This window comes from Furipterus horrens, unplaced genomic scaffold, assembly GCF_987537825.1.
Source record: "Furipterus horrens unplaced genomic scaffold, mFurHor1.1.pri manual_scaffold_1, whole genome shotgun sequence".
Lineage (NCBI taxonomy): Eukaryota > Metazoa > Chordata > Mammalia > Chiroptera > Furipteridae > Furipterus > Furipterus horrens.
In genome coordinates, this window is record NW_028327171.1 from 99,666,588 (window position 1) to 99,692,905 (window position 26,318).

At 39.8% G+C, this 26,318-nt stretch overlaps 1 protein-coding gene across 2 annotated transcripts in view; it reads right to left on the bottom strand.

The window, feature by feature from the left end:
- Window positions 1–8,415: 8,415 nt before the first annotated feature.
- The window catches only part of LSAMP (limbic system associated membrane protein), a 679,473-nt gene continuing 661,570 nt past the window's right edge, over window positions 8,416–26,318 (bottom strand). Inside the window, exons 8-9 of one of the 2 annotated variants that reach the window (XM_090276839.1) lie at window positions 17,043–17,075; window positions 8,416–11,322 (exon numbers count right to left, since the gene is read on the bottom strand). In XM_090276839.1, the coding sequence (XP_090132965.1) occupies window positions 11,225–11,322; window positions 17,043–17,075 (131 nt within the window). In that variant the 3' untranslated portion in view covers window positions 8,416–11,224. The remainder of the gene's footprint in view (window positions 11,323–17,042; window positions 17,076–26,318) is intronic. The other variant, XM_090276849.1, reaches the window with a different exon arrangement.

Consider the following 26,318-nt stretch of genomic DNA (forward strand, 5'->3'; position numbering starts at 1 on the left):
TTAAGCACTGCTGTAGACATTGAGGTGTATAAGACAGATAAAAATCCCTATGCTCAGGGAGTTTAAGATCACTTGCATGTGTATGTGTGCATGCACATACAGATAAAAAAAGAAATATATAATTAAAGTATAGAGTATGTAAGAGGAAGTTAAAGTCTGTGGTAGTTTTGTACTGTGACCAATTGGCAAAGCTGGAGCCATGTTTCCCAGAGTGTCTTTTCTTATATGGGCCCTGATTAAAGTTGACCAAAAATGGAATTTATTGAGGTTTGTGAAGCTGGGAGTGAAGCAGCAGTCCTACGTTCCAAAGATCATCATAGTTAGATGTCATGAAAGACAGGTACAGAGGATTCTGCCTTGCTTTTCTCTTGCCTTGATCTGTGTCCAGCTCCCCTGATGTCTGCTTTCCTGACCTACAGCAACCTCAGGTTGACCAATAAAGCAAAGGCAAGAGCTTCCTGCTAACTTCTCCACCTGTTCTCCTGTTCCACCCTGCTCTAGTTGGACATGCCCCATGTCCAACAGTCTCTTGCAAGCTCCTACTTGTCCATCTGAAGAAATAGTTCTATTCCTAAGGGCAAGGTTAGAACTTTTTTTGATCTCCCAATTCCCTTTGCAGACCTTTCCTCACCCACCTTCTTGCACAATTGTGTAAGGTCTTATTTCCTTAATGCACCATATTTCATATAAAAAAAAGAAACTTGGTATGGGATTTCTCATTAGAAGACAGAGTTTGTAAAACAAAGGTTTAACAGGTGCACAGGGAGAGCTCTGTATTTTTCCACATTTTATCACTAGTCACACCCTGAGACAGAGTCTCCAGGTGTTGGCATGTGGCTGCATGGTGAGGGAGGGGTAGTGTAGGGGAATGTTTGTGTCTTGGGAGAGCCCATATGTATTTAATGGGTATAACCCAGGCCTCTTCTTGACTCATTTCCTTCTGGAATGGGCTAACTAACTCTCCAGGTCTGGCTAAATCTATTCAAGCCTGGACTGTTCAGGGCAGTGGAGCTGGTCTGGGCTGGGGAAGAACTAAGCTGGGAGGGGTTGACCACACCTGTGAAGCATGTTTATAAGGATCACAAGGAGGAAAACTCATGTCCCTTTCCTTCAGAAGTTAGAAGACTCACCTCCTTCCAAGCTCTTACATGATGTTTTGGATAAACTTTTAAATAGATGGACATAAAAAAAATGCGGTATACCAGGAGGAGTTTCTTCTGAGGCACTAATGATAGTGAAACCTTGATGTAGTGTTGTTAACTTTCAACCCTGAACCTTCTGTAGCTTAAAGGAAATACAATCTCAAGCCAACTAGGGATAATGCTATTAGAGACTCCAGGTGTTTTTGTTTTTGTTTTTTTAAAAGATTGGCAACAAGAGGTATACAATGAAGACTTTGGCTAGCCTTTGTCCCTGATTTCTGGGAGGTAAACTCTAAGTCCTTGAAATTTTCCAAATACAGCCAGTCCACCACTTACAATAGTTAGTTCAACTGACGATTTTGCAAAAGTGATATGCATTCAGTAGAAACTGTGCTTTGAATTAGGATCTTTTCTTGGGCTAGAAGTATGCAGGACGATACTCTCTCATGGTACCGGGCCATGGCAGTGAGATAGGGCTGCCACTCAGCCATGGGATCATGTGGGTAAACGACCAATATTCTGCAGTGAACTGTGTTGTCAGCACTTTTTGGATATTGTGTTTTTTGTTTTCCCATCCCATCATGTCTATAATATGCCAATCTGTGTCTCCTGCTTCTGGTGAGAAGAGGAAGGCAATTACTCTTGAGATGAAATACAAGATAATTGCCCATCTATATGGGAATGTATGTGTTCTGAGCATGTATACTGTGAGCTAGGCTAAGTTATGATGTTTGGTAGATTAAGTGTGTTAAATGTATTTTTGACATGATATTTTCAGTGTCTGATGAAATGGGTTTATCCAGAGATAACCCCCATTATAAGTTGAGGAGCATCTTCCGTAGGAATTTCTTTGTTATTCATCTTTGTTCCCCCTTGAGCCACACCTGATAGTCGCTACTAATGAGGTGACTCATGGTGGGTCTCTAAGGAGATAACTCAGGATGGGACCACCTGTGCCAGAAAGACCAGCCATGTGGTGAAGGTGTTGGAGCTTTGAGTCATGTGATAGTGATACGAGCTTGAATTCCTGGCAGAGGAGGAAGCCTGAAGATTGAATTCAACTATATAACCAATGATTCAATCAATCATGCTTAAGCAATGAGACTCCAATATAAACTTGGGGCACCAAAGCTTGGGCAACATTCTGTGTACTGTCCCACGTCAGTGTGCTGAGAGGGCAAAGTGGTGTCCATTCCCACAGGGAGAAGACAGAGGGAACTTTACATTTGGGACTCTCTCAGACTGTGCCCTCTGTGTCTTTCCTTTTGGCTTGTTCTGATTTGCATTCCTTTTCTATAATAAAATTATAATCATAAGTATAAAACCTTTCTGAGTTCTGTGAGTCATTCAAGAAATTATTAAATCAGAGAGGATGGTTTTACCAGCTGATCAGAAACGAGGATGGCTTGAGGTCCCCAACTTTGTGTCTGGTGTCTGGTGTGAGTGCTGTCTTGTTTAACCTTGAGTTTGGCAAACTTATTGAAGAAGAGCATTTTCAGAGTTTTATATAAAATTCAGATTTGGGGAGATTGGGTTCTTCATGCTGTCTCTTTGAATCAGAGGAGACCGGAGGTTTTGCTTCTGAGACCCTTTGTTGATTATTAATGCTGATCATGAATGTTCAGTCCCCCTCCCCACAGTACCCCCCCTCCCCCGCTACTCACTGTGATTTGGGATGACTTCTCACTTCTCTTGGATTTTCTGACCCAATTTGGCTCATATGAATCAAATTTCGGACCCTCCTAATCGCTTCTGATATACGGTTGGTCAACCTCACCTCTTTGGATTGTGGATTGCATATTTCTCATCTTCTCTTGTCGTCTTCTATCTGTCCCCAATGCTATTGAGATTCTATGCAGATTCTGGAAACATTTGGTGAAGGTGAAATAGCTCTCAGGAGGGGTAGGAAGCAAACTGCCTTTTGTCGTAAGTAAAAATAAAATTAAAAAGAAAAGGTGACTTTGATTCCTCCTAATTCTATCAGGTAGGATCCTTTGAAAACTAACCCTTAAAGATAACTCCAAATGGAGACTTAAAGAGTGTACCCCTAATTTCTGGTATGTCTTAGGGTCTTACTCCTATCTTAAAATCAATAACTTCTTAATGCTTTATCTGTAGCTTCCCAGTGGTAATTTATGCTTATTTTATATGCTCCTTTAAGGGAGAAAAGAGACACTTTTAGGTAATCTCTTTGCTTAGATGAAGACAATTATTGTAAATACCACATTCGCTTCTGTGGAACTTCAAGTGATTCTTTAGTATAATATTTTGTCCACTCTTCGCTCACATGATTTTCATTATCATTGGCTTCGTTCTCTATCTTATTCATGAACAATTCCAAGAAACAGTATATTCAACCACAAGATCACTGACTCAGGTCAATGAAGATACATCTCCTTTTCACGTTTATTTCATTTTGTTTTAAGATCACAGAAGAGCAGAGCATTCATACGTGTAAAGTAACAGAAGAGAGAAATAGAATTTAAATACATTGAAAAAAAAAAGGCAAAAAGCTTTTTTAAAATTTTAATTTGTTTTACACACACTGCGCTTTTTATGTTTCTTCACAGAGCTAGTATCCAGGAGGAAAAAATCCACCCAATAAACAAATATTAAAAACCTTGAACAAAGAAACAAAAACAAAAAATGGCCATGTGTTTATATTAAGGAACGTTCTGTTGATGTCTACAGGGCTGAAAAAAGAAATATATTTATATATTTATATATATTTATATGTATATAACACTGTTAATGAGAATTCTAACCAAGAGCAGGATTTATACACCATTCAGCACAGCAGTGAGAAGGAAGGGGTGAAGCACGGAGGGCTGCGGGAGGGAGTTGGAGGTTTTCTCCCATGCTGCTTTCCCCCTGTTAATTTCCTCCCTTTAACCTTCCCCACTTCCAGTAAATACTTAGGTTGCAGAACTTGGCCATAATTCACCAGTGTGAACCATTAACATTCTCTGGTGAAGAGCAATGACGTAGGGAAGTGGGTTTAAAAAGGCTTCAAATAGCTTAGAATTACTGCCACGTGCCATGAAGCTAGTAGTTTAGGTGTTTTCATTTGCAAGAAAGCAGATTTTAACTCTGTGCCTGGCTTTACATAGAGAGGGCTTGTACAGAGAACATAGCTGCAGGAGCAGATCCAGGAGCACCACTCAAAAAGAGGCACCTCTGAAATATCCATGGAAATGGGGAGTTGTCCTTGGGCAGGTCATTCTCCCACTTAGGGGAGCTTTGTAAGTACTCCAAGTACATGGTGTTTCCTTATCTACATAAAGTGATAGTAATTCTGGGAAGTTATGTGTAATCCCTGCTCTTGTGTACAGGAGACTAGGATTCTTTCTGTTCTCTTGGGCAATGCACGGAAAGCTACCATTGGACAAATGCTAAATTGAGTCTCTAGGACAGTGTGGGGATATACTTTGATGGGTCAAGACAAGTGGATGCTCGATCCATCCAGAACATGGCACAAGAATTTAACCACTGAGAAACCATCCTTTCTGCTTACTCTCTTCTCAGAGAACTGAACTTTCACGTTTGGTTTTTGGCCTTCACAACAACTCTTACTATCTTTAGCTCTGTAACCTTCTAAAATGTGTCTATTTTTGTCCTATTTTCAACCTGACCTCATTAGATGGTATTGACATTGTACTTTTTGAAAATGAGGTTTGTTTTCTCTCCATGCACTTGCTTGACTTCATAGCCTATAAGTCAAGTTTAGAGAAACTTATGCCATAAGAAATTCCTTCCCCAACAATATATAATCTTGCCCGTATCTCACGGACCTGCCTTTTGAACCTGCCTTGGATCGCATGCTTACTGCCATCAGCACAAGCACATTATTTTTCAAGGACATACATTTACTAAAGTGAGACACTTGGTCCAGGATGAGAGAAAACTGATGTTTTCTTTCATATGCACAACTTCCTCACTTGTTACTGGCATAATACCCAATCTGGTTATTTTCCTTCCTGTGAAAGGTTATTAGAATATAGTTCAAGAGTTAGATTTTATTATAAATAAGGAAACAACTCTAGCTACTTCAGTGCCTTCAGTTTAGTATGACCCTGTCCCTTATCAACATTGTTAAGAAGTTTGGATTAGAAGAAAATTGTAGAACCAGTTCAGAGATCCTACATTCTAGGAAGTTTTGGCTTTTGAAATGGAGATGATGGCGTGATGATTCTGGGAATGACAGATAGTCCAGAGACCAGACTAGAGATGACAAGTAACTTCTTGGAATGACTAGCTGGGCACCGTACTGCATGGTATTAGATTCTTGTTCAGAATCAGAGAGCTTAGAGTTGACAGAGGTTTCAGAGATGTCACCCAAATTCCTCAGTTTTAGGATGAGAAAACCAAGAGTCAGGAAGGTTAAGTGACTTACTTAAGGTCACATAGCTTGTTTGTGGCTGGACCCAGGGTCTAGAACCCAATTCTCCTGACTTCCAATCCAGCACACTTTTCTGCCCACTTTAAAGTTGCCATTTATCTTGGGTAGAGGAGTATATTTTAAATGTACTATTGATTTGATTTAAATTTCTTTCTAATACAGTCTTTTCAGAAAAGTCATGTAGTCCTTTAAGTCATCTCTTCGATGATTCTTTAGGTATCAGTTGTTTAGATTTTAGAAAAAGTATATATGTCTGTTAAACGCACCAGACATTAAGAAAAAAACAAAACAAAACCTCCAGCAGAAAGTGTCTGAGATAGGTACTCCCAATTGAAATGACTTTGTTCTCATTTGCAATATTCAGGATAGATATGTAGACATAGAGGTCTACTAGATTAAGTAAAAGTAGTCATTTCCCAGGGTGATTTAGCAGAATGTTTCTCAGAGATATAACATAGTTCTTATATCCCACAATTTATTATGATTAAGATGACAAAGAAGCTCTCCCAGTGCCTTTGATGGATGGAAAAGAAAAACTGAGTAATATTTTGTTCATCAAGGTGTAGTTGACTTCCATGGAGCTATTTCAATAAGACATCTCAGATGGTGAGTAAAAAGTATCAAGAAGATATTTGGGAGTTGATGCACCAGACACACTAACCATTAAAACTCCTTCCTCCCTATCTCATCATTTCCCTTGGTTTGGAACCAGGTGAGACTATTGTGGAAACAGTTGGGAGAAACTCCACTTGGGTCTTGAAGGAACAAAGAGGTGGCTTCCTGTGCCTTGAGCGGGATATGAATCTCTAATGCTTCCTGTGGGCCTGCTTCCTTTTTCTGGGGCAACCTGGAGTTTGGGCCATTAGTTATACTTCTTCCCATTCTGACTGTGAAATGCTTTGGTTTTTATTTATTTTCATTTTCTTTTTTAATAGTCACAGGTTTAGCTGAACTTGGGCCCTGCCTGAAAACTGAAGTTTACATAGTTTATATTATGTACATAAACTAGTGATTTACATTGATTTACACATGATTGGTGCCTAATTTATTAATCAGCACACAGTATGTAAATATGCTGAAAGGAAATCAAGATTTTAAAATAAGGTTTTCATAATACTCATAAACATTTATACTGGTGCAATATTAAACCTAGTCCTAATGTTAACACCAGCATCCTAGCCAGAAGGAGAGTAATGTACATTGCTGGGTGAAAAATTCTTTCTTTAATTTCAGTTGGCCACATTTGACAACATGAAAATAGTTTACTTTTCTTCCACTAGTGTGCACATAAATGTAAACTCCATTTTGCAGTTAGGAAGATGTTTACAGATCTTATGCCAACCATGGTGGAAAATTTATATCACTGAGGCAGATGCAGTCTTTGTAGGAGAAATATTTTTAAAAACTTAAGAAAGAAGGAGGCTTTCTAAACTAATTTGCATTTCTTAACTCAAGGTCTAATCTCACTATTTTGTTGTATATTTAACATTTGTCTCAAAATAATAGTTTTTATAGGTTAGATATTGCATTATACTTATAGTTCTATAAAAATGATAGTAATCGAGAACCAAGACTAAATTTAAGCTAAAAGGTTTTGAATATAAAGAGAAAAAATAAGCCCATGGAACATGGTCCATAAACAAATTCCTTTTAAACAAATAATAACAAAATGGAAAAAAATGGGGCTCCATGACTTTCTAAATGAAGCGTAGCTTTTTTTTTTTTTAAACAAAATTCAGTACTCCTCTTCCTTTTAGGTTTAAACTGTTATTCTACATTTGCCTTCTAATACACATAATATTGTAAATATAGCATCTGTAAAGATAAAAAATAATACATACACACATATATTATTTTTCCACAAATAATTCAAGGCCTGCAAAAACCAAAACGAAAAATTCTGGGAGACAAGCCAATAGAAACAGTCAAACCACAACCATTCTGGGGGTGGAAACCATGACTCTGGAGTAGTTGAGAAGCTAACAACTTGGTAGGTGATAACTCAGATACAATTTCATGCTGAGGAGTTTAGTTTGTGTGTGCAAAGGAGGTAAGTCCATTTTTGGAGGAGAAACAGATTTTTGTTTCTGTCCTCCAAGAACATAAAAATCACGAGTTCTTTTACAAGGTCTCTATGAATAGCCCCAGTTGTCTAAATATGTAGCTAAAAAATGCCCACAACAAGGGAGAAATCTGCCTGATTTGGGAGAGAAGGTGAAGGTCAATGGGACAATTCTTGCCAACAGAAAACTCAATGACTTTCCCATAAGCCTCAGTTCTTTTAGGGCAGAAGGATATTATGTCTCAAAACAAGGAAGACAAATAGTTTCTAATGAACAATTGTCCAGAGTATATAATTCTGTGTTGTAAAACCTAAGATTAGTTCTCATAGTTCAGAAAGTGCCCTGGGTCAAGGTTATTTCTGCTTTTTTAACTGGAAATCAATTGAGTCTAGGAATTATGTTTTATAATGATGTTTCTTTTGCATACAAAGAACGTTACACATATTAGCCATTCAGATTAGTTCATGCACGTCACTCCTCTCAGTGTATTATTTCTATCTGTGGGTTCTTTTCAGAGTTTAAGCTTTGATTACCAGGGGACAAGATTCTTGAGGGGATGATTTACAGCAATATGATGAATTAAATTCCAAGAAGTCTCATGTTCAGACTCAATTTCTTGGTGACAGTCCTGGCTTCTACCTTTTTATTTTTTTAATTTTAAAAATCCTTCTCCATTCTTCACATTACGTAGAGACATTCTCAAACCTGTAAGATTACTGGGGTCAATGTTTGCTCTGAAACAGGATCCAGGATGACTTCTTAAATTCCCAGATCCTGCCAGAGGTATATGCAAAAACCACAATATTCAATATATGTTTAATTATGTTTAATATATGGTCCATTCTATTAAAACGCAAGGAACAAATGGTGCTGACAAGGCAAAGACATCCCTTTCAATGGAGAATCTCCTTCCATAAAACCAAGGCCTTGTCCTTATGATAGGGTGGGGACAGTTAGAAATTGAGGTGTATGATTAAAATCTGTGACATGCCACTGAAACTGATACTAAATTGAATTAACTTCTGTTACTTTTCTGATACTGTATATCTTTAAATTATCATGTGTTCTAAAGATTCTACTTAAGGATGTGGCTGGCTCTTCATATATATGGGGAACATTTATCATGAAGGATGATAAACTTTTAATCCTGTACTAAGACCAAATTCTTAGAGAAATCCCTGATTGTCAGTAAGTTGATGCTGCAGAGAAATATGGCCAACCTTCCCTATGTTTTAGTAGTTTCCTATCTATAGCAGAATTTGCCATAAATGCTCTTACTGATTTCAAAGCCCAATTTGTTCTTCTGTTCTATGTCTAAATTACAAAAGTCATAAAAGAAGACTGGTGATAAACTTCTAAAACAAACAATAGAATCTCTTAGAAGAGATTAAAATACTGCTTATCATGGAGATTATTATGTTCATAGATTCATTGCAAAGAGCCTTGAATTAAAACCTGTCAAGAGAAATTTTCCTTCCTTCTTTCCTTCCTTCCTCCTGCCCCCCCCTTGTTCTTTCCTTTCTTCCTCTCGTCCTTTTTTTTTTTTTTTTTTTTTGCAGTTATGAAATTTCCTGTTTTGTATCACATGACAGCTATTTCTCGTGTTTCAAAACTTGGCGAGGTACCGTATTTGGCTCTGCTAAAATACTTCCAATTATGACCTCGGTAATAATCTTCTGTCCTTGCATAAACTGAGTCACTTCCAATGTCTCCTGTAGTGCTGGTTTCCTGGCAAAGCTATCTATGCACATAGAGCCAGCTCTCTCTGCAAGGTCTTTCCTGAGAAAATCCTTCTGTTGTTGTGATGATGCCAAGCTTTGTGGTAAGCATACAACTTCTGCATAAATTATTACACATTTCCCAGCTCTTTTGGTTAAGACACTAACTCGCATTTCAGTGTTAATGGCAAGATGATGATTGTTGATGTAGACTTAAACAGCATATTCCCCACTGCACCCTTTTCAGGAGACTAGAAGACGAAAGTGAGCAGGGAAATTGGAATATAACTCCATTCCTAGTGGCCTGGCCTAGGATAATGATGGACTACTATGAACAATGGTGCTGTAAACACTATCAGTGGAACAGAAGGGAGATAATGTGGACAACCAAATAACATAGCGTCCTAGAACACCAGGACAAAAATCTGCAAAGGAGCACAGGAGTGGATTCCTTGTTGTTGTGGTCAATGCTTTGTGTTAGAGCTCTGTCCGTATCTCTACCAATACAAGTAAGGATCTGAGCATCTGTCCACTTCTGCTCTGCTCACTCTCACTGTATTATTTGATCTGAAATAGGAAAGAATCTCTGCTCAGGGGAATCCACAGGGCAAATGTAGTGTTACTTGAAGATGAGGGAGGGGGCAAAACAGGGCTGTGTAGGATCTCCACGTGGCTCCTTATCCTTTCTTTAGGAGTTAACCCTGGGAGACCTTCCTTCATCTGGGGATTTACTCAGCACATGCTACTAAACCCTGCAGCAGAGCAGGACCCAGCCTGCAGCAAGCCAGCAAATCTATGAATCCCTCAGACTCATGGAAAAAGTGTGAAATCAGAAACCTCTCCTAGGTCACCTCCTCCACGTCACCTATTCTCTCTGTTTGCTCACCCCATCAATAGTAGGCACTTTCATTTACAGTGATATTCTGAGTGACTATCGACTGGGCTCTGATGATTGGACTAGGAGAAATATGAGGTTCTGCCCTTCGAAGGGGCACGGCTTGGTCTGAATACACACTGATGTCATGTGACAGCCATGGATGGGATGGGCCTCTACTCTTTGCCTCCTTCCCCTGCACGTCCCCCAGCAACTTGTCACAGCCGCGCCTCACAATTACAATGCGGGACAGTATCTACAGCACAAAGTCTATGTACACATGGACCATTCCCTTGGCATGCTTTAGAGGGACACACACGCTCACACACATGTACACCCACGTGAGAGAGAAAGACGTGAGCACGCACGCGCAGTGGGGAAATTAAAATGGCACTTCCTAGCATTTGCGGCATGACTAGTGCTCAGGGGTAGTGGAGTTAAGGGAGGTGGCAGGTGGCGGGGGACAGGTGGAGATTAAAAGGGAGTATCTGGGGCGGGTGTGGCCTTTAAAGTTGGGCATAGTGGAGGCAGAAGAGCCTGCTTGGATTTCATTGATAGTCTGAAATGGTTACGAGTCAGCTCAAATGAAAAACAATAAAAAGATGATGGAAATATACACACCGAAAGCAAGACCTTCTTTTTTTTTTTTCCTCACAGCTGGAAAAAGATGAAGGAAGGATAAAGTGTGTGTGGGGTTAATGTCCATCAGGTACTTCTTCACTTGTCTTATTTTTACAACCTCTGGATGTCCTTATTATGACATAGTCTTCATACAGCATACATTGCTTAGATATACAGATATCCTGGTAGAGCTTTCCCACCCTGAATTATACTCAAATGTTTATTGATGGACTTTGAAATTGTTTTAAAGGTTGTATTTTCTTCTTCCTTTTCTTATTTCCCCCTTTATTTATAAACACACAAAGTTGTGAAATAAAGTCTCCCCCATCTCACTCTTTCTCTCTCTGTGTATCCTGTGTGACGCATTTTTGTGTGTTTTTTAAAATTATTTTAAAATTTGTATTCTATTAACATTTGCTGAGAAGGCAGAGCAGAGATGCTGCCAGCAGCCACAGTGGTACGGCCAGACTGATGGATCCGTTTATTCCTCTCACCGACCCAGGTCCTGCAGAGCAAAAGAGAGAGAGAAGAGAACAGTTACCTCCGGCCCACTCTGCGCTCCGGCGGCCTGCGGACCATGTTCACGGTGAGCCCCGGCCAGGGCCCAGCGCTTCAAAGCCAGTGCACTGTGTACAGCCCAACAAGGGCTGACAATCGTCCCTGAATCCCTCTTCTTGAGCTGTAAGTATCTTAAGGAGTATCACTGATGGAAACACCTCTAAACAGGAAATGCTTCCACCAGAGAAGGTCCTAAACTGGCTATTGCTGATGCCTCTGCTGGTGCGGTGGGCTCCTCCTCACCAGCCTCCTCTTGCACGCTCTGCTCTCACGACACCCGGTGCGGTGCCAGCGCTCATTATTATTCCAGGCATTGGTGAGGGTCCTTCGGCAGTCAGACACGGGCTCCTCCAGCCGATTTATCACAGCATCTCCATCAATAAAACATGGAACTAATCTGTGACTCTCTTGTTTCTTGGGGGTGAGGGGGGCAGTACTTATTTATTGATTATAGGCAGGGGAACTGTTTCAAAGTAATATCGATGACTAGTGACACTTTAGTTGCAAAGTGGAAAATAAGTCAACTCATTGCAGAGTTTTAAGAGGAAGCAGGGGATCATCTGGCCCAAACTCTTTATTTGATATTTAAAAAATCAGAAGCAAAGACAATAACAACAGAAAACAACAAATAGACCTAGAGAGGTTAAGAGGCAGGTCCAAAGCAGAAGCAGAACTGAGCCTTGAACTTGCTCAGAATTCATCCTGGAATGGCGGTCTGTGTGTTGCCGGCGGGCACTCTAGTTTTCCCACATGGGCTTGATTTTGGGGGGCGTGCCTATAGGTCCAAGAGGGAGACTGAATTGAAGAGGAAAAGTGGATACGCATTCTGTGTGTTGACAGAAAGGGGAGGATTGGGGAAGAGAATGTAGGTCAGAAGATCTTGTCTTCTATGCTTTGCTTGTCTACGCTCTCCTATTGTACAGTTCTGTTCATATAGATCCATTATAAGAAGGCAATACTAGTACTTTTCACAACCTAGACTTTGGGATTAAGACTGTATGCTTAAATGATGACATTAAAGATAGATCAGTATGACTGTAATTATGGGTCACTTTGAAGTCTTGAGGGCACATATGCAGGTGAATGTGTGTGAACGAGTGTGTATGTGAGTGTGTGCATATTTAAATTTATGATGGTTTGCAAGTGCAATGGGAGCATCCTCTGGTATGTGAATGTTGCCAAAATTGTCAACAGACATAATAGATCAGAGGTAAAATAACAGGAGAAGTTTTGAATTCAAGAATATTCTCCTAGTCTATGTATTTTTGTAAATGATAATAGCAAGAGCAACAAAACAAAACCAGTAAACAATGACATAGCTCTTATTACAAGGTACTGTTGTAAATGCTTTACAAATATGAGCACACAACCTGCTCTGAGGCAGGTGCTACAATGAAATCTGCTTCACAGTGAGATAACAGCAGAGAGAGGGAAAATCTCTTGCACAAGTTTACTAGCCAGCAAGCTGGGGTTTTTGCCCAGGCAGCTGAGTTCAGAGTCTTTGCCTGTCACACTACTACACAGTGAAGGCACCCAGTGAAGGGATGCCGGCGAGTCTCTGGTCAAACATTTGGCAAATGAAATTTGTGCTTGTTTAAAACAATAGCCAGAATAAACAAAACAACACAAAGGCATTCATTATCTTTATAAAAATGATTTCAATGGAGTATTTGTATGAGAATGCCATCTTGAAAATATTAAAAATATTACTATAAAAATACCAATATATGCAAACTTCAAACAGCATAGTTACAGTGTAAAATGAGCTTTATTATATGTAAAGAGATGGAAATACAGATTAAAATTTTAAATATTCAATCAATCCTTTAATTTTCTGAATGGCTATAGGATCATATTAATAGAAAGGTCTCAGGTTCCTGCCTTTCATGAGGAATTAAGGTTCAAGGAGATCATGTATCTTGCAAAACGCACCTGATTAGTTAACTGGACCAGGCACCGGAATCCAGGTGTTCTCAGTCTTAGCTCGGTGCCACCCCTAACACTCCCTCACTGGCCTCCATCCCTACCCTTTTTGGCCCCCCTGGTAGCTTTAAGCCCTTTTAATGACAGCGCTCTGGGGCTCTGGCCTGATGGACATTTGAGTCCCTCTATATGCTACAGATGGCATGAGATCTGTGGCACATTTGTTTACATGAGTGTGTCAATGAGGCTTCCAAAGCAGAGAAAGAGTACACACAAATTGAGGCCGTACATGGTTAAAGAGAAATTATTTTTGTTTTGCTCTAGGGACAGCGTGAAACAGAAGGTTTTCATAAAGAGTCTAATTCTGCCTATTTCTTTAATATCATTTTTAGTGCTGGACAGGCTAGTTTATCTTTCAGTCATCTTGGAGTTGAGCGGCACCTAGGGAAGTCTAAAAAGCCTCATCTTATCCTTTTATGAGAAGGGTAGTAAATATTTGAGAAAGCAGAAATTCTTTCATTGCAATATAGACATACATGAATCTAGATAAACATGTTCAATATAAGATTTTTCTAATGTATGGACATACAAATATACCTGGATACAAAGAGAAGAATATATGTTCCATGCAGATTCATATATACACATGTGATATTTTCATACACATCATTGAGAATTAACTATTATTTTCATATGATATTCTATGTTACGTATAGAGAATCCCAGTATATGACTGTGTTAATATTTAATTTTATCCTTAAGAAAATTATTTGAAGTGAATTTTGTGGATCTATTAAAGATATCTTCATCTCTATCAATTATTATTTATTGAGTGCTCTCATATAGCTATCTGATATACTTATATAACTTGCTCTTTTCACAATTGGTTTTGAGAGTAAATAGATAGGCTTGAGATAATGCAGGGGTAAATGGGTGACAGTTGGGGAATCATCACAAGTGTGCATGCAATTATACTCATAGGTGTGTATAGATGACTGCGTGGGAGAGTGCTTCAGTTAATGGCCATTTCAGAGAAGAATAATCAGCACAATCATTAATTATGTTTTGTTCATAGTTATCAAATTTCTGCTTATTTGTAGAAATGCAAATGATAAACCTTATTTCCCACACCAGATGGCCAGGTTCAGTAAGTACTCTATTATACAAACAGATATAATGAAGGTAAAGAGTCTGCAAACATAATCTAGCCTAAAGGGTAGATGGGTGAGTAGAACCACAAGTCAAAAATTGCTACATGTTCTCCATACAACAGACAAATATCACATATTGGTCTTTAGCCACATTCTATATGTGTGTATGTGTGTGTGCGCACTTTCATGGGTGGTATCTAGTAAACATTCAACAAATGGTAGCAGAATCATTATTGTTATCAACTATAGATGTTTGGATTACAGAAAGGCACAAAATACCCCTGAATCAAATCATTGGTTAGTGAGTTGGGTCAAGGCTTTTAATGTTTGACCTGAAGGGACTAAATTCTGCTGCAGCAAGATTAAAGATCTTGAGTCAACTCACCAGGTCAAAGTTCTCAACCCCAGGACAAGATGACAAGTGGGACTGTGTTAAGGTGAATGTTGGGCTGCACTTTGCTATGACAATGCTTAAAAAGGGAATTTGTGACTAAGGGCATGACTGATCAAACATCCTGAAATTGAGGAATATGAGTATTTTTTGGCAAAGTCTATACACTAGAAACCTGGTGCAGGATGCTGAGCCAGCTGATTCGTCTTTCAATAGCATCTCAAAGAAAGGATAGGTGATTTTCAACACCTTTAGAGAGCATGCTCTGAGAGAAAGTTTGTGATTCAAATCTGGCCAGCGAATTTCTGTTGCTTCTCCTGGGTATTTAGGGCTTGTTTCCTGGATTGAGGACAACATTTATTCAAAATAATCAGCCTCAGTGATTGCTGGGCAAACCTTCCATCCATTAAGCAATCAAAGTCAATCATAAGTTTCTTCCTGTACGTAAGTTCAGCATTACGAGAAAAGAAGGTCAGGCAAATTTAAGTTTGAATTATTCTTAGAGTTACTAAGGGCTGACTGAATGACTGCAAATAAGACAAAAATCTAAACAATATACAAAACAATAGTTAAGGGGAAGAAAAATAATCTCCTAAATCTCTCCTGGGAAGCCATGGTTAAGGGAAGCCTGAAAAGACGGACTTTGGCGCCATCTGCTGTCCATGTTCTGCCAATACAGCTTCCTCTGGGGCAGGAACTCGGGGGAATTCAAGTCTATACTGTCATCTTGCCTGGAGCAGATCAGAAGAGGAGATAGGTTGATGTTTCCTTTGAGCACGGTGTCTTAGAATTAAATTTGGGCTCCTCCTATATAATTCTTTATGCATTATTTCCCGTTCCTTTGAAGTGAGTCTTGGTAAGGCTGCAATAGTCTCACAGTAAAGTTGGAATTATCATATCTTTTCCATCAAAAGAGCATAAAATATTTTAGCATGAAAAGTTGTGAAGTTTTAGGCTACTGTTTATAATTTCTCTGTGTGACACTAGGAATTTATCTCAATGGTTTCTGAAATTAAAAAAAAATAAATAAAAGGAAAAAGAAAACATCCTATGCCTTATTTCTCCATGTACACCAAAGCCCTGAAGTATCATATATTCCACTACTTAAGATTCAACTGCAATTGATAATCACAGCATTGGGGAGAGAAGGGCTGAACTAGATAGTAGCTTATACCTTCTTGCTCCAAATAATGTTGGTCCTATACATGAATTTCTGGTTGCCTTCTGGGAAGACCAGCTAGAGCTGGTTGTAAACAAAGTGCTGGCCGTTTTCTGAGAGTAAGTGACAAAGTATCCATAATCTCTGTGGTTTTTGGTCACTGGCGGGGTCTAAATCCCACAAAAATAGGTTTTCACTATTGATAATGATCTTGGTTGTCTCATCTCATTTGAAGTCAAGAGAAGAAGACATCTTCATATGAGACAATTACCAATCGAAGTGGGTGGCCACGAGATCTTAAGGAGGGTGGTGTCTGGACATGTAGATCCTCTGTGGCTCTGGTCTGCAGCTTTGTGTTGGACTTGTGAAGGGGGCACTGCAGAATTGGTAATTGTTTTTACTTTGGGGTCCATTTGTTGAAGCTTTATCCGGACTGCGCTGTCTTCATTGGGGAAAGTATTTGAACTACATGCCACATGGCTGATGGACGTCTGTGGGGCAGCTGGAGTCAGAAAAAAGCAAATCCTGGGAGATCCCAGGTGTGCTGTGGCAGGGGGAGGTGAGATGAAGACCTGGGGAGATGCTGAGGCAGGAGGGGTATTAAATTCTAAACTGCTTCATTTTAGGAGATCCTGCTCTATTTGCTTCAGAAATACATCTACTTGAATAGCCAACAAAAAAACGGCAAAGCAAGATCTATCTGCGTGTCTTCTGAGAACTCTGTCCCTGGGCAATGGGCATTTCCAAAAGCATAGCTCTGCAAGGAATAACCATGCACACTTAAGATAAGAAAAGTGGGAGGGGGAGAAGTTGCTTATTTCCAGAGGTTTAAAAACTATTATATAGTGTAGACATGGGTTGCACCAGGGGATTTTTGTGAAGAAGAAAGGTTACAATTTAGGAAAGAATAGTGGCAAATGTGTTATGGAAATTATCACAAATTGTTAAGATGAAATAAAGTCCACTGTATGAGACACCAACACATTGCTATGACATTTTAATATTAACATGTAGAAGAAGATAATTAGAAATGAGTACCATACCTTTTTGCTTGAAGTGCACGGTGGTGCCAATTTCTAAAAAAGAAACATTTAGCAAAACAAAAACAGATAAAAAATTCTTTATCAGTTGAGAAGAAGCACAAAAGTCGCCTGGTACTCTCCCCCAGAAGGAGAATGAGAGGAAAGGCAGAACACCATTCTAGTGGACTCACACACTGACAGAGACCGAAAGCAAGGCACAGGGAAAGAGACTGGTCAGCTTGAACAAACATTGTGCAGTTGGAGGTGGCAAAAGCAGTTTGTAACCACAGGTGCTTGATGCTCCGTGCCGTATGTGTAGACAAGCACAAGAACCTGAGGGCGGCAGGCAGAGGAGCTGTGGACTGCGGTCTGGTGAAGTGACAGGGTGTGTGTGGCTCCCAACACCATCCTACCATTTTGCCCCTGGTTTGTTCCACTCCCTCTTTTCTTCTAACATACTAAATGCATTGCAACTTTAAAACTTTTGTAGTTGCTGTTTCATCTGTTTGGAATGTTCTTCCCCCACATTTCTGCCAGGCTCACTCAGTCACATCATTCAGATTTCTGCTAAAATGTTTTAGTTGGCAACTCAGGAAGGACTTCTCCCCTCACCTTATCAAATAACGGTTCCCTCTGTTACTTTCTATTTCTTTGTCCTGATTTACTAATATTAATGGCACTTATTGCTACTTGGCATCATGTTACACATCGACTTAGTTGCTTGTCTAGAGTTTATCTCGTTCATTAGGTGCTTCAGAGAGCAGCAATAGTGACTGTCTTGTCAACCCTTGTGTCCCTGGAGTCTAGATTAGAGCCTGGCAGGCAGTGGGTATTCAATATATACAAATAAATGTCAGGACTGGAAAAGCCCAAATAGGTCCACTGCTTGTATTCCCTTTGAAGTACCCTTATCAACGTGACCAGAATACTTTGAGATCGGTAGAAGTAACTATGGAAAATTTCCATGGGATACCACTTTGAATCTGAGGACCGACTGAGTGGTTAGTCAAATACAGGAGCCCAAACTATCGCCGTGGGACATGATTTTCTTCTCGGTGATCTGGACATAAAGTCGTGCATCATCTCTGAATCATATGCTTTCACTAAGAAAGTAAGCTGACTGGACCCTGAAACTTAAGAGAACCTTTTGAATTGGCTGTCTAGTCACCTCATTGTCCTGCTTGAAACTTGTGGGCGCTTTCCCGTGGCTTCCAGGACAGACATCAACGTTCCTAGGATGGCGCCCATGGCTCTGCCCCTCAGCTCTCACCAATGTTTATCAGCTCTGTGTTCCGGACCGCACGCTTTCCTTCTTTCTCCACGGTTCCGTGCTTCCTCTGTCAGAGCGCCTCTGGCCCAATAATAGCTCTACTAGACGTTTCACTCACCCTTCAGAAGTTAGTCTCCTTGGTAAAATGAGGTCCTTTTATCATAAGCTCTGCTCTCTTTCCTAACGCTCATCTCAGTGTTAACTTCAAATAGGTTTGTCTGAAGTTTAGATGACTGCCTGTCTGCACCCCTGGACTGTGAGTGCTGGGGCGGCAGGGGCTACGTCCGTGACTGTTCCCGGGGCGGGGGCAGCCAGTGCAGGAAGGCTCTCGGAGTGCTCAGTGGGCCATGACAGGAGATCCAGAATCAATGAAATATGTGAAAAGTAAGTATATGCCAAGCATATACCTATGCTGTTTCCTGGAACTCTAAGGTGGCTATATAAGAAGAGCGCCACTAACCGAGTGTCTGGGGCCTTGAAAACGTTTGGCTGTAATTCAGCATTAGTAAAACTAGCGTCAGCCAGGCTGCTCCTAAGGGCAAGCTACGACTGCATAGAAGGGCAGTTTCCCTAAACAGGCCAGAGGCGGGGTGGATGGGACATCCAGCGTCAACGTCCTTGGTATCGTGCTTGCTGGTGAACTTCCAGACGTCCTTCAGTCACCAGCCAGCACCCTCCCTAGTGTCCTTGCACTAATAAAGGGTGTCTTCTGTATGAAAGTCTAGACAGAGAATGGAGGGGGAATTCCATCCCTGTCTTAGCAGAAGCCGGCAGCTGATACCACTGTCCCCCTAGATGTGAAGCCAAGTTCTCTTGAGATAGGAAGCACCGGTGTCTGCCTGGCAGCCACACTGATCATCTGCCCACTGATGGTTCAGTTGTATGTGGAACACAATGCCACTTGTTTTCTTTCACAACGCTTGCTCTGAGAACTTTCTGAAATCCACATATTGCCTTACAAGTTGTTAAAAAGGCACCATAGAAACTATGCCCATCACGATATGAGGAAACTGAGGCCCAGAGAGGCTAAGCAGTTGCTCAAGGTCACACAGAGCTGATACTGTGGTTCAAGGTTCGCAGTTCCCCAGCCAGGACCCTGCCCATTACTCCCCCACACCCCTCTGGTATTTTTATGAAATCGAGACTCTACAACTGTAGTGTATGTAACTCTAGGGTTATCACTGGAACAGAAACGATGCAGTATTGACTGGGAGAGTTTGGCTCCGCTCTTGTGCAAAGTGCAACTTCCCTTCTTTCTTTGGTCAAGCCTTTGGCTAGTCATTCTTTGGAATTTGTAAGGACTTCTCAAGGTCACAGAGTGGGACTCTTCACCCAAAGAAGTGTACATTCCTGATGTGAACATCTTTATGTAAGAAACACTTGTTCTCCCCTGTTCCATCGCTGGTCCACAGGCCTCATGGGAGTAATTGCAAGCAATTGTTAGGAACCTGGGCTTAGGCTAGGAAAAAAAAAAAAGTCGCATAACTTCTTTTTATAAATTTGTGCTATCAATTCAATAAATCAGGTACTATATTATACTTAGAATGCAGCCAGACACAAATGAAATGCTCAGTTAATAAAAAGAGTGTCGGATTTACGGTAAATACCTTCTACAAAGGACTATCAGTAAAATATTGGTGAAAAAATATAAAGCTTAAAAGTTTTTTAATTCATTTTTGAGCAAAAGGAAAGAGAGGGAAAGAGAGATATCAATTTGTTGTTCCACTTCTTTATGCATTCATTGGTTGATTCTGTGGTCCATGACTGGGGATCAAACCTGCAACCTTGGTGTAATCAGGTCACTGCTCTAACCTGCCAAGGACCCGAGCCAGGGCCTGAGGAAAATATATCTTAACGAGTAAGCCATGGCAGTATAGGCCAAAAGAACTGAAAATTTTAACAATCCACCGCAATAATACAGATGAGCAAAATGTTGAGAGAGGCTAGCGCACTGAAGCAGATTGATTAGGCATCATTTTGGTCAAAAACTACTAACGTGTCCAGGTGAACCAGCCACTGGCACAGGCTTGGGTAAGAGTCTTTATGCTTTAAATGGATATCTTAATTGATCTTTAGTCAATTAAAAGGAGTTCATTAAAAGGATTTTAAAACATTGCCAAAATATTACACTATATGAAGAAAACTTCATAAGGATCATAAAAATTTATCATTTACATTTTAGGAAGTACTGTACTCCTATTGCAATAAATGAATGTGTTTGTGAAATATTAATGATCTTAAGACTCAGAATTCCATTTGTCTTCAGGACAAGAGAATTAGGTGCTTACTTAGTACTATTATTTCCAACGTATCATCTTCTGTTGTAACAGAACATTATTCTCTTCAGGAGCAAAATGATGATACTTTTGTACCTGGTTCTTTGAAAACCTGGTCGCGTTGTGCCATCTTGTGGTAATAGTAAGGCATAGTCCTATGTACCGTCTAAAGATTTAAACACCTTTGTCCACCAGGTGGCAATAGTTGGAAAAAATAAAAGCAACATTACTTTTTTCAGTCAGAGCAGGACTGAAATTTTACTCTCCAAAAAAGTCTTTCCTATTGTCATAGACAAGAACAACATTTATTTTGATTTTTGACAACTAAAAATTATTCTTATTTTTATTGCAAAGGTGATCTCAAGTTCTTGAGAAAAACAGCCTTGCTAGGGATATTATTTCTGTAGGGATTCCCTTGACGCTTAGTAGAATATACTTAAAACATATGATTTATGTTTTTCAGAGAAACTTCTCACCACATATTTATCTTGCTTTAGTAAACACACTTAACAAGTAAGCGTGGCAGTGCAGGTCCAAATAATAAAATAAAAACATAAATCTACTGCAGCTATACAGTGGATAATACTTTGGGGGCATCTAGTACAGGGAAAGTTCTAGAATTCTCTGGAAGCATCACCATCATATACCTAGATATTACCTCCTGATGAGAAGGTACAGAGAGGCAATGGGGAAAGAATTAATACTAGAAAAAGGAAATGCCTTGACTAATTTATGCTAATCTGTCTTTGACTTTCAGAGTCTTTATACCCAGCCATGTTAAACAAACCTGAAGCATTAAGAAGAGCTGATTCAGCCTGTCTCACTGGCCCGGACGATATCTTCCTGTTCACTATTTCTCAGTATTTCTCTATCAGAGTAAATGTCCAACAGATTTGCTGAATAAATGTCTGAGTGCATGAATGGAGTGAATGAATGAATGAATGAATGAGTGAGTGAGTTAGTGAGTGAGTGAATGAGTGGGCTAATGAATCAATTAAAACCTCCAGAGTTGCCTAAGCTATGATTCTAGGCAGGGGAAGATTCTGTTTTCCTTCTGGAACCACCATGCCTTAATCCAAGGCAGAGTTGTTGGGAATGTAGCCACTGGAAGAGCCATATGGGGCAGGAGGTCCTGTCATTGGTCCTCAAATCCTGGCACATAGACACTTTTCTGGAGAGCTGAGCTTTGTTTCAGAATGTCCTTATGACTAATGAAAATGTACACCTTAGAAAATAAAAATCCAAGCTTTTTTTTCATTCAGACGCCAGAAGATTTATTATTTCTCTTACCTCTCATCTCCTATTATGTGATATAATTAGTTTTCTCAATCTCTCTCTCTCTCTCTCTCTCTCTCTCTCTATTTCAGTGAGTTTTGTGAAGGTGAGAAATGCTTCATTAGAAACTCTAGAGTTTAAAATTTGGTAACTCGCTATTACCTGAGAAAATTTTCATATCTATGTTATGGATGATTTTGGCATTTTACCTGCTCTGAGTTCTATCTGGGAGAGAAGATGAGGGTACAACAAACCCATAAAAAAATAATTGATTTTTAGTGCTTTGACTCTTGACAATGTCCCTCCAATCCTTTGCTTATAAGCACTAGTTCCCACCACATGTAGCTTATGTAGAGTTTGGGGGTTCATATTGTTTGCATAGTTTTTCTACTTTCAGAGTTTTACTTGTACATAAATGGCTCATGTTTTAACCTCCCACAGCCACTGTTTGAACAAGGAAACAGTCTCTTTTCTGTTGCATATGGCACAACTCTTTCTGGAAGGCCAGTCTTCTAATGTGCCACAGTTCTTGAAATGACATATTAGAGAACTAAAATAATTAATGGCACTTTTTTTTTTCTGCACCAGAATTAGTAAGCAAAGTGGGGGGGGGGGTCCAAATTCAATAAGGATTTTATACTCCAGTTGCCTGGAAAAAGTGTGAGAGAGGGAGGGGGTTAAAATCACAGAGAAATTTGCCCTGGCTGGTGTAGCAATGGATTGAGCATTGGCCTGTGAACCAAAAGTTCACTGGTTCGATTCCCAGTCAGGGCACATGCCTGGGTTGTGGGCCAGGTCCCCAGTTGGGGGCCTGTGAGAGGCTACTGATAGATCTATCTCTCGCACATTGATGTTTGTCTACCTCTTTTTCTCTCTCCCTTCCCCTCTGTCTAAAAAATAAATAAAATAGTTTTTAAAAAATCATGGAGAAATTTAATGAAAGAAACAGAGGAGAAGACCCTTCTCTCGCTGACATCGAGGACTTGAAACACAGCATTGGTAAGGTTCCTCCATGGAGATTTATAGTTTTTGTGCTCTGACTTTTATTTTTTGCTACAGTTCTGAAAAATAAAACCTTTATTATTGTAGTGGCTTAAAATGGAGACTTTTTATTAATTCAATTTTCAAAGCCACACTTTGAAATTTATTAACTTCTTTCTCGAAGGGTTCCCCATTGTGCTCAGAGGCTTTAAGGATTAGCAGTTTCTACTCACAAGTATTATTATTTTTTCTTTGGCATAGAAAAAGATATGCCTGTGATTTCCGTTTGGAATGTTTGAGTTTTTTATTTTCTCCTATGCTCTATAAACCCTATTGCCTAATATTCCTACAGTAATATTCTCGGAGAATCACAGTAATCATTCTGGGTCTGGTTCAGGGAGGAAAAGCCAAAACAGAAAAACAGGTCTAAATTTCAATGTTAAAGTTATCCCTGTTTTTTAAAGTTAGTTCATGGATGGACCATTATCCTAATTACTAAGAGAATTTATCAGATTGGTTTGGAAAACGAAAAAGTCTTAGCATGTCATCGACATTTGAGAAAGGCAGTTGGCCTCCTTCAGCTAAATCTGGGTCATAAAGGGACCTTACAACTTTACTTTCGGATACTTATAAGGGCTTTTTCTCTTAGAGCTTACTTCAGATGCTCTTTCATGGTGCATCAGGGGCATGAGAGATTAACCAGGATATCCATCACCTTGGACATATGGAGGTAACTTCTTGTTGAATGAATGAAGAAACCCAAGCCAAAACCAATGCTGACATAATTTCTCCTTACACAATGTGAATGAAATATTGGAGACTCACTCCTTATTCTCATTATTAGTGGACCAACCCTCTACAAACCACATGACCCATACTGAAGAAAATCATAAAAAATGTTTAAGTAAAAGGTCATTACATTAAAACAAAGAAAAAGACAAAATTATAAAAGGGAAAATGTTGTTATACCATTTTAGGGAGAGAATGCAGGAGCTCTCTCATCTAAAAGAGGGATTCTTACTGGAAATCCTGGAGGTGGCACAAGGACAATCTCTCATAAGTCAGAGGAAATCTCCTATCAAATGAGTCAGGTTTGATGTAGGACCTGGAAGAGCCCTGAGTGCACCTGTCACTGTGGGGAGAGCCCCGGTCCAGGGCCAGCCTCTGCGATCACCTTCAACAAGTCACAGAAACGTGCCCAGCCTCTGAGAGGGCAAGAAATGGAGAGTAGTTTAGGAGGTTTAACTTGAATAGTTTACAGTACACAGACAGCTCAAACACTCAGACAAAACATTCGTTTATATCATATTAATGGTGCCATCTCTGAGGAAGGAGCTTATATATGATCTTTATTTTTCTTCTTCATAGTTTCATGAATTTCAAGTTCTTCCATAATGAAAATGCATAACACTTATTATCAGAATAGAAAACTAGTTATAAAAACAAATCAATGCATTAAAAATGCCCTCTAAGTCCAGGGGTGGGGGGAGTCAATAATTAATTTCTGATTATTTAGCTTTGGGTTGACATTATTACAAGAAGACTGAATACCTGCCACCATCCCCCCTCACTTTTTAGTTGGCTGGTATCACATAGTAAAACCAAAGAAAAGCTAAGATAGGTGAGGTCTAATTTTTGTAGGGAACATAGTCTCAGCAGCATGAAATTATGATATACTAAAAAATGTATTATCTGGGTTGATGAGGTCTCTCTGACTGCAGGCTTAATGTGATTGCCCTGTAGAGTAAGCAGAGGTGTATGTCTTGACTTTAATCACCATGAGCTCTGCTCAGTGACAATAGCCAAGTTTTAGAGAGTGCAGTCTCACCAAGCACTCCCAACACAAAAGACGGCTACATCAAGTTGCTTACAGCAAGTCAGCATTCTCAAGCCCAGTGGTTTTCTTATTTAGCCTGAGAGGTTTAATTTTTAATAGTCAATGAATTGAAATGCTAGAGAATGCTCAAGAGTCTAAGTTTAATAAACGGGTTTCCCCGGGCCGCTCCACCTAAAAATCTCTATAAGGTTAGAAAAACTCCGCACATAAAGTCATTTGAATCAGCTGTCAGTAACGCATTAGGGCCAGACATGCAGTTTCTGTCTTAAAGAAAGAAGCACTGTGCCCTTGTGCCAGGAATGTGCCCATTACACCTGTGGGGACTATCCTGGCCTTTTATCTCTTGTTGGAATTAAAGACCAGTCATCTCATAATTAAATGAGATTAAGAACTACCTCCCAGCCCTAAATCTCCTTGGTTGTTGGTGCAACAGTAGATTATGTTTTCCATTTTTAAAAGCATGCATTTTAAAGCCTCTCATGCCTTCATTTATTTGACTTGCTAAAAAGGATTAAAAGCACAGGTTTGGATAGGCCTCTAGAGATATTTACTCTTCCTGGTTTTCCTCATCTCTCTCTGTTTCTCCGCTCTAAGTTGTTTTTGGAATACATTTTAGATCTACATTCTAAGGGATTCAAGATGGTCTTTAATCCATGTAATACGTATTTTTACTTCATATGTTTCAAAATAAAAAACATTCAAATAACATGAAACAAGGTACCTGGCCTATGGAATTTGAATTTATGAGATTTTTCTGGGCTTTTAAGACTCTTGGAAATAAGAAGATAAGGGATTAGTAATGGTAGTGTGCTCCTAGTTGCCCTTGGACCTACACGCATGGCAGTAACCACCACGGCACAGGATTTGATAAAGGCAGGTCTGCTTTGCACCCCTCTCTGTGGCTTCATTACTCGGAGCGCCAGGATTCATCTATCACTACCAATATAGCATCACAGCTGAGTTCTGGGGCAGCTCCTGAAAAACACTGATGGCTCCTTACAACTTGATCATTCCCATAAATAAAATAAAACCGTACCATTAACCTCCCTGTTGAGAGGCTGAGAGTTTGCTGTAGAGGTTCTAGCAGATCATAGGCTCTCAGTATCCAGAAAACTAACCCCAAGTCGGCCCACTTATCATACAGTGTACAGTACCAGTCCATCTCTGCACAATGAAATCAGCACATACTCTTTCTTGGCCTCAAAGTCTAACAGAGGTGGAAATGCTGATCCCTTTTCCTTTAACTCAGTTGGCTTACCTTTTTAAATATTTTTTCTTATTTTTTAAACAAGCCAGATATAAATGACAACAAGTAAGAAACCCTTAAGGCAAAAATTATGGTTTTATTTTTTCAGATTTCTAAAATTAATCAGACTTAATATTATCCAGCTCTCTTTGAAGTCTAGACCTTTGTACATACTGGAATGTTCTGTCCTTCTTTCCTTTTTTTCCTTTCTACCTTTTAAATTTCACTTTCACCTGGAAGCCTTCTTTGATCAGTCCAGGCTAGCAAAGGCGCCCCTGTCCTGTGCTCCCTAAACAGCACACAGGTATTGCAAACTCAGCAAAGCTTTTTGTGATTATTTAATTCCTCATCCATTGCCCCACCCGGTTGGCGAGCTCACAGCATGGAGGCCTTGTCTGCTTCACTTGCCACA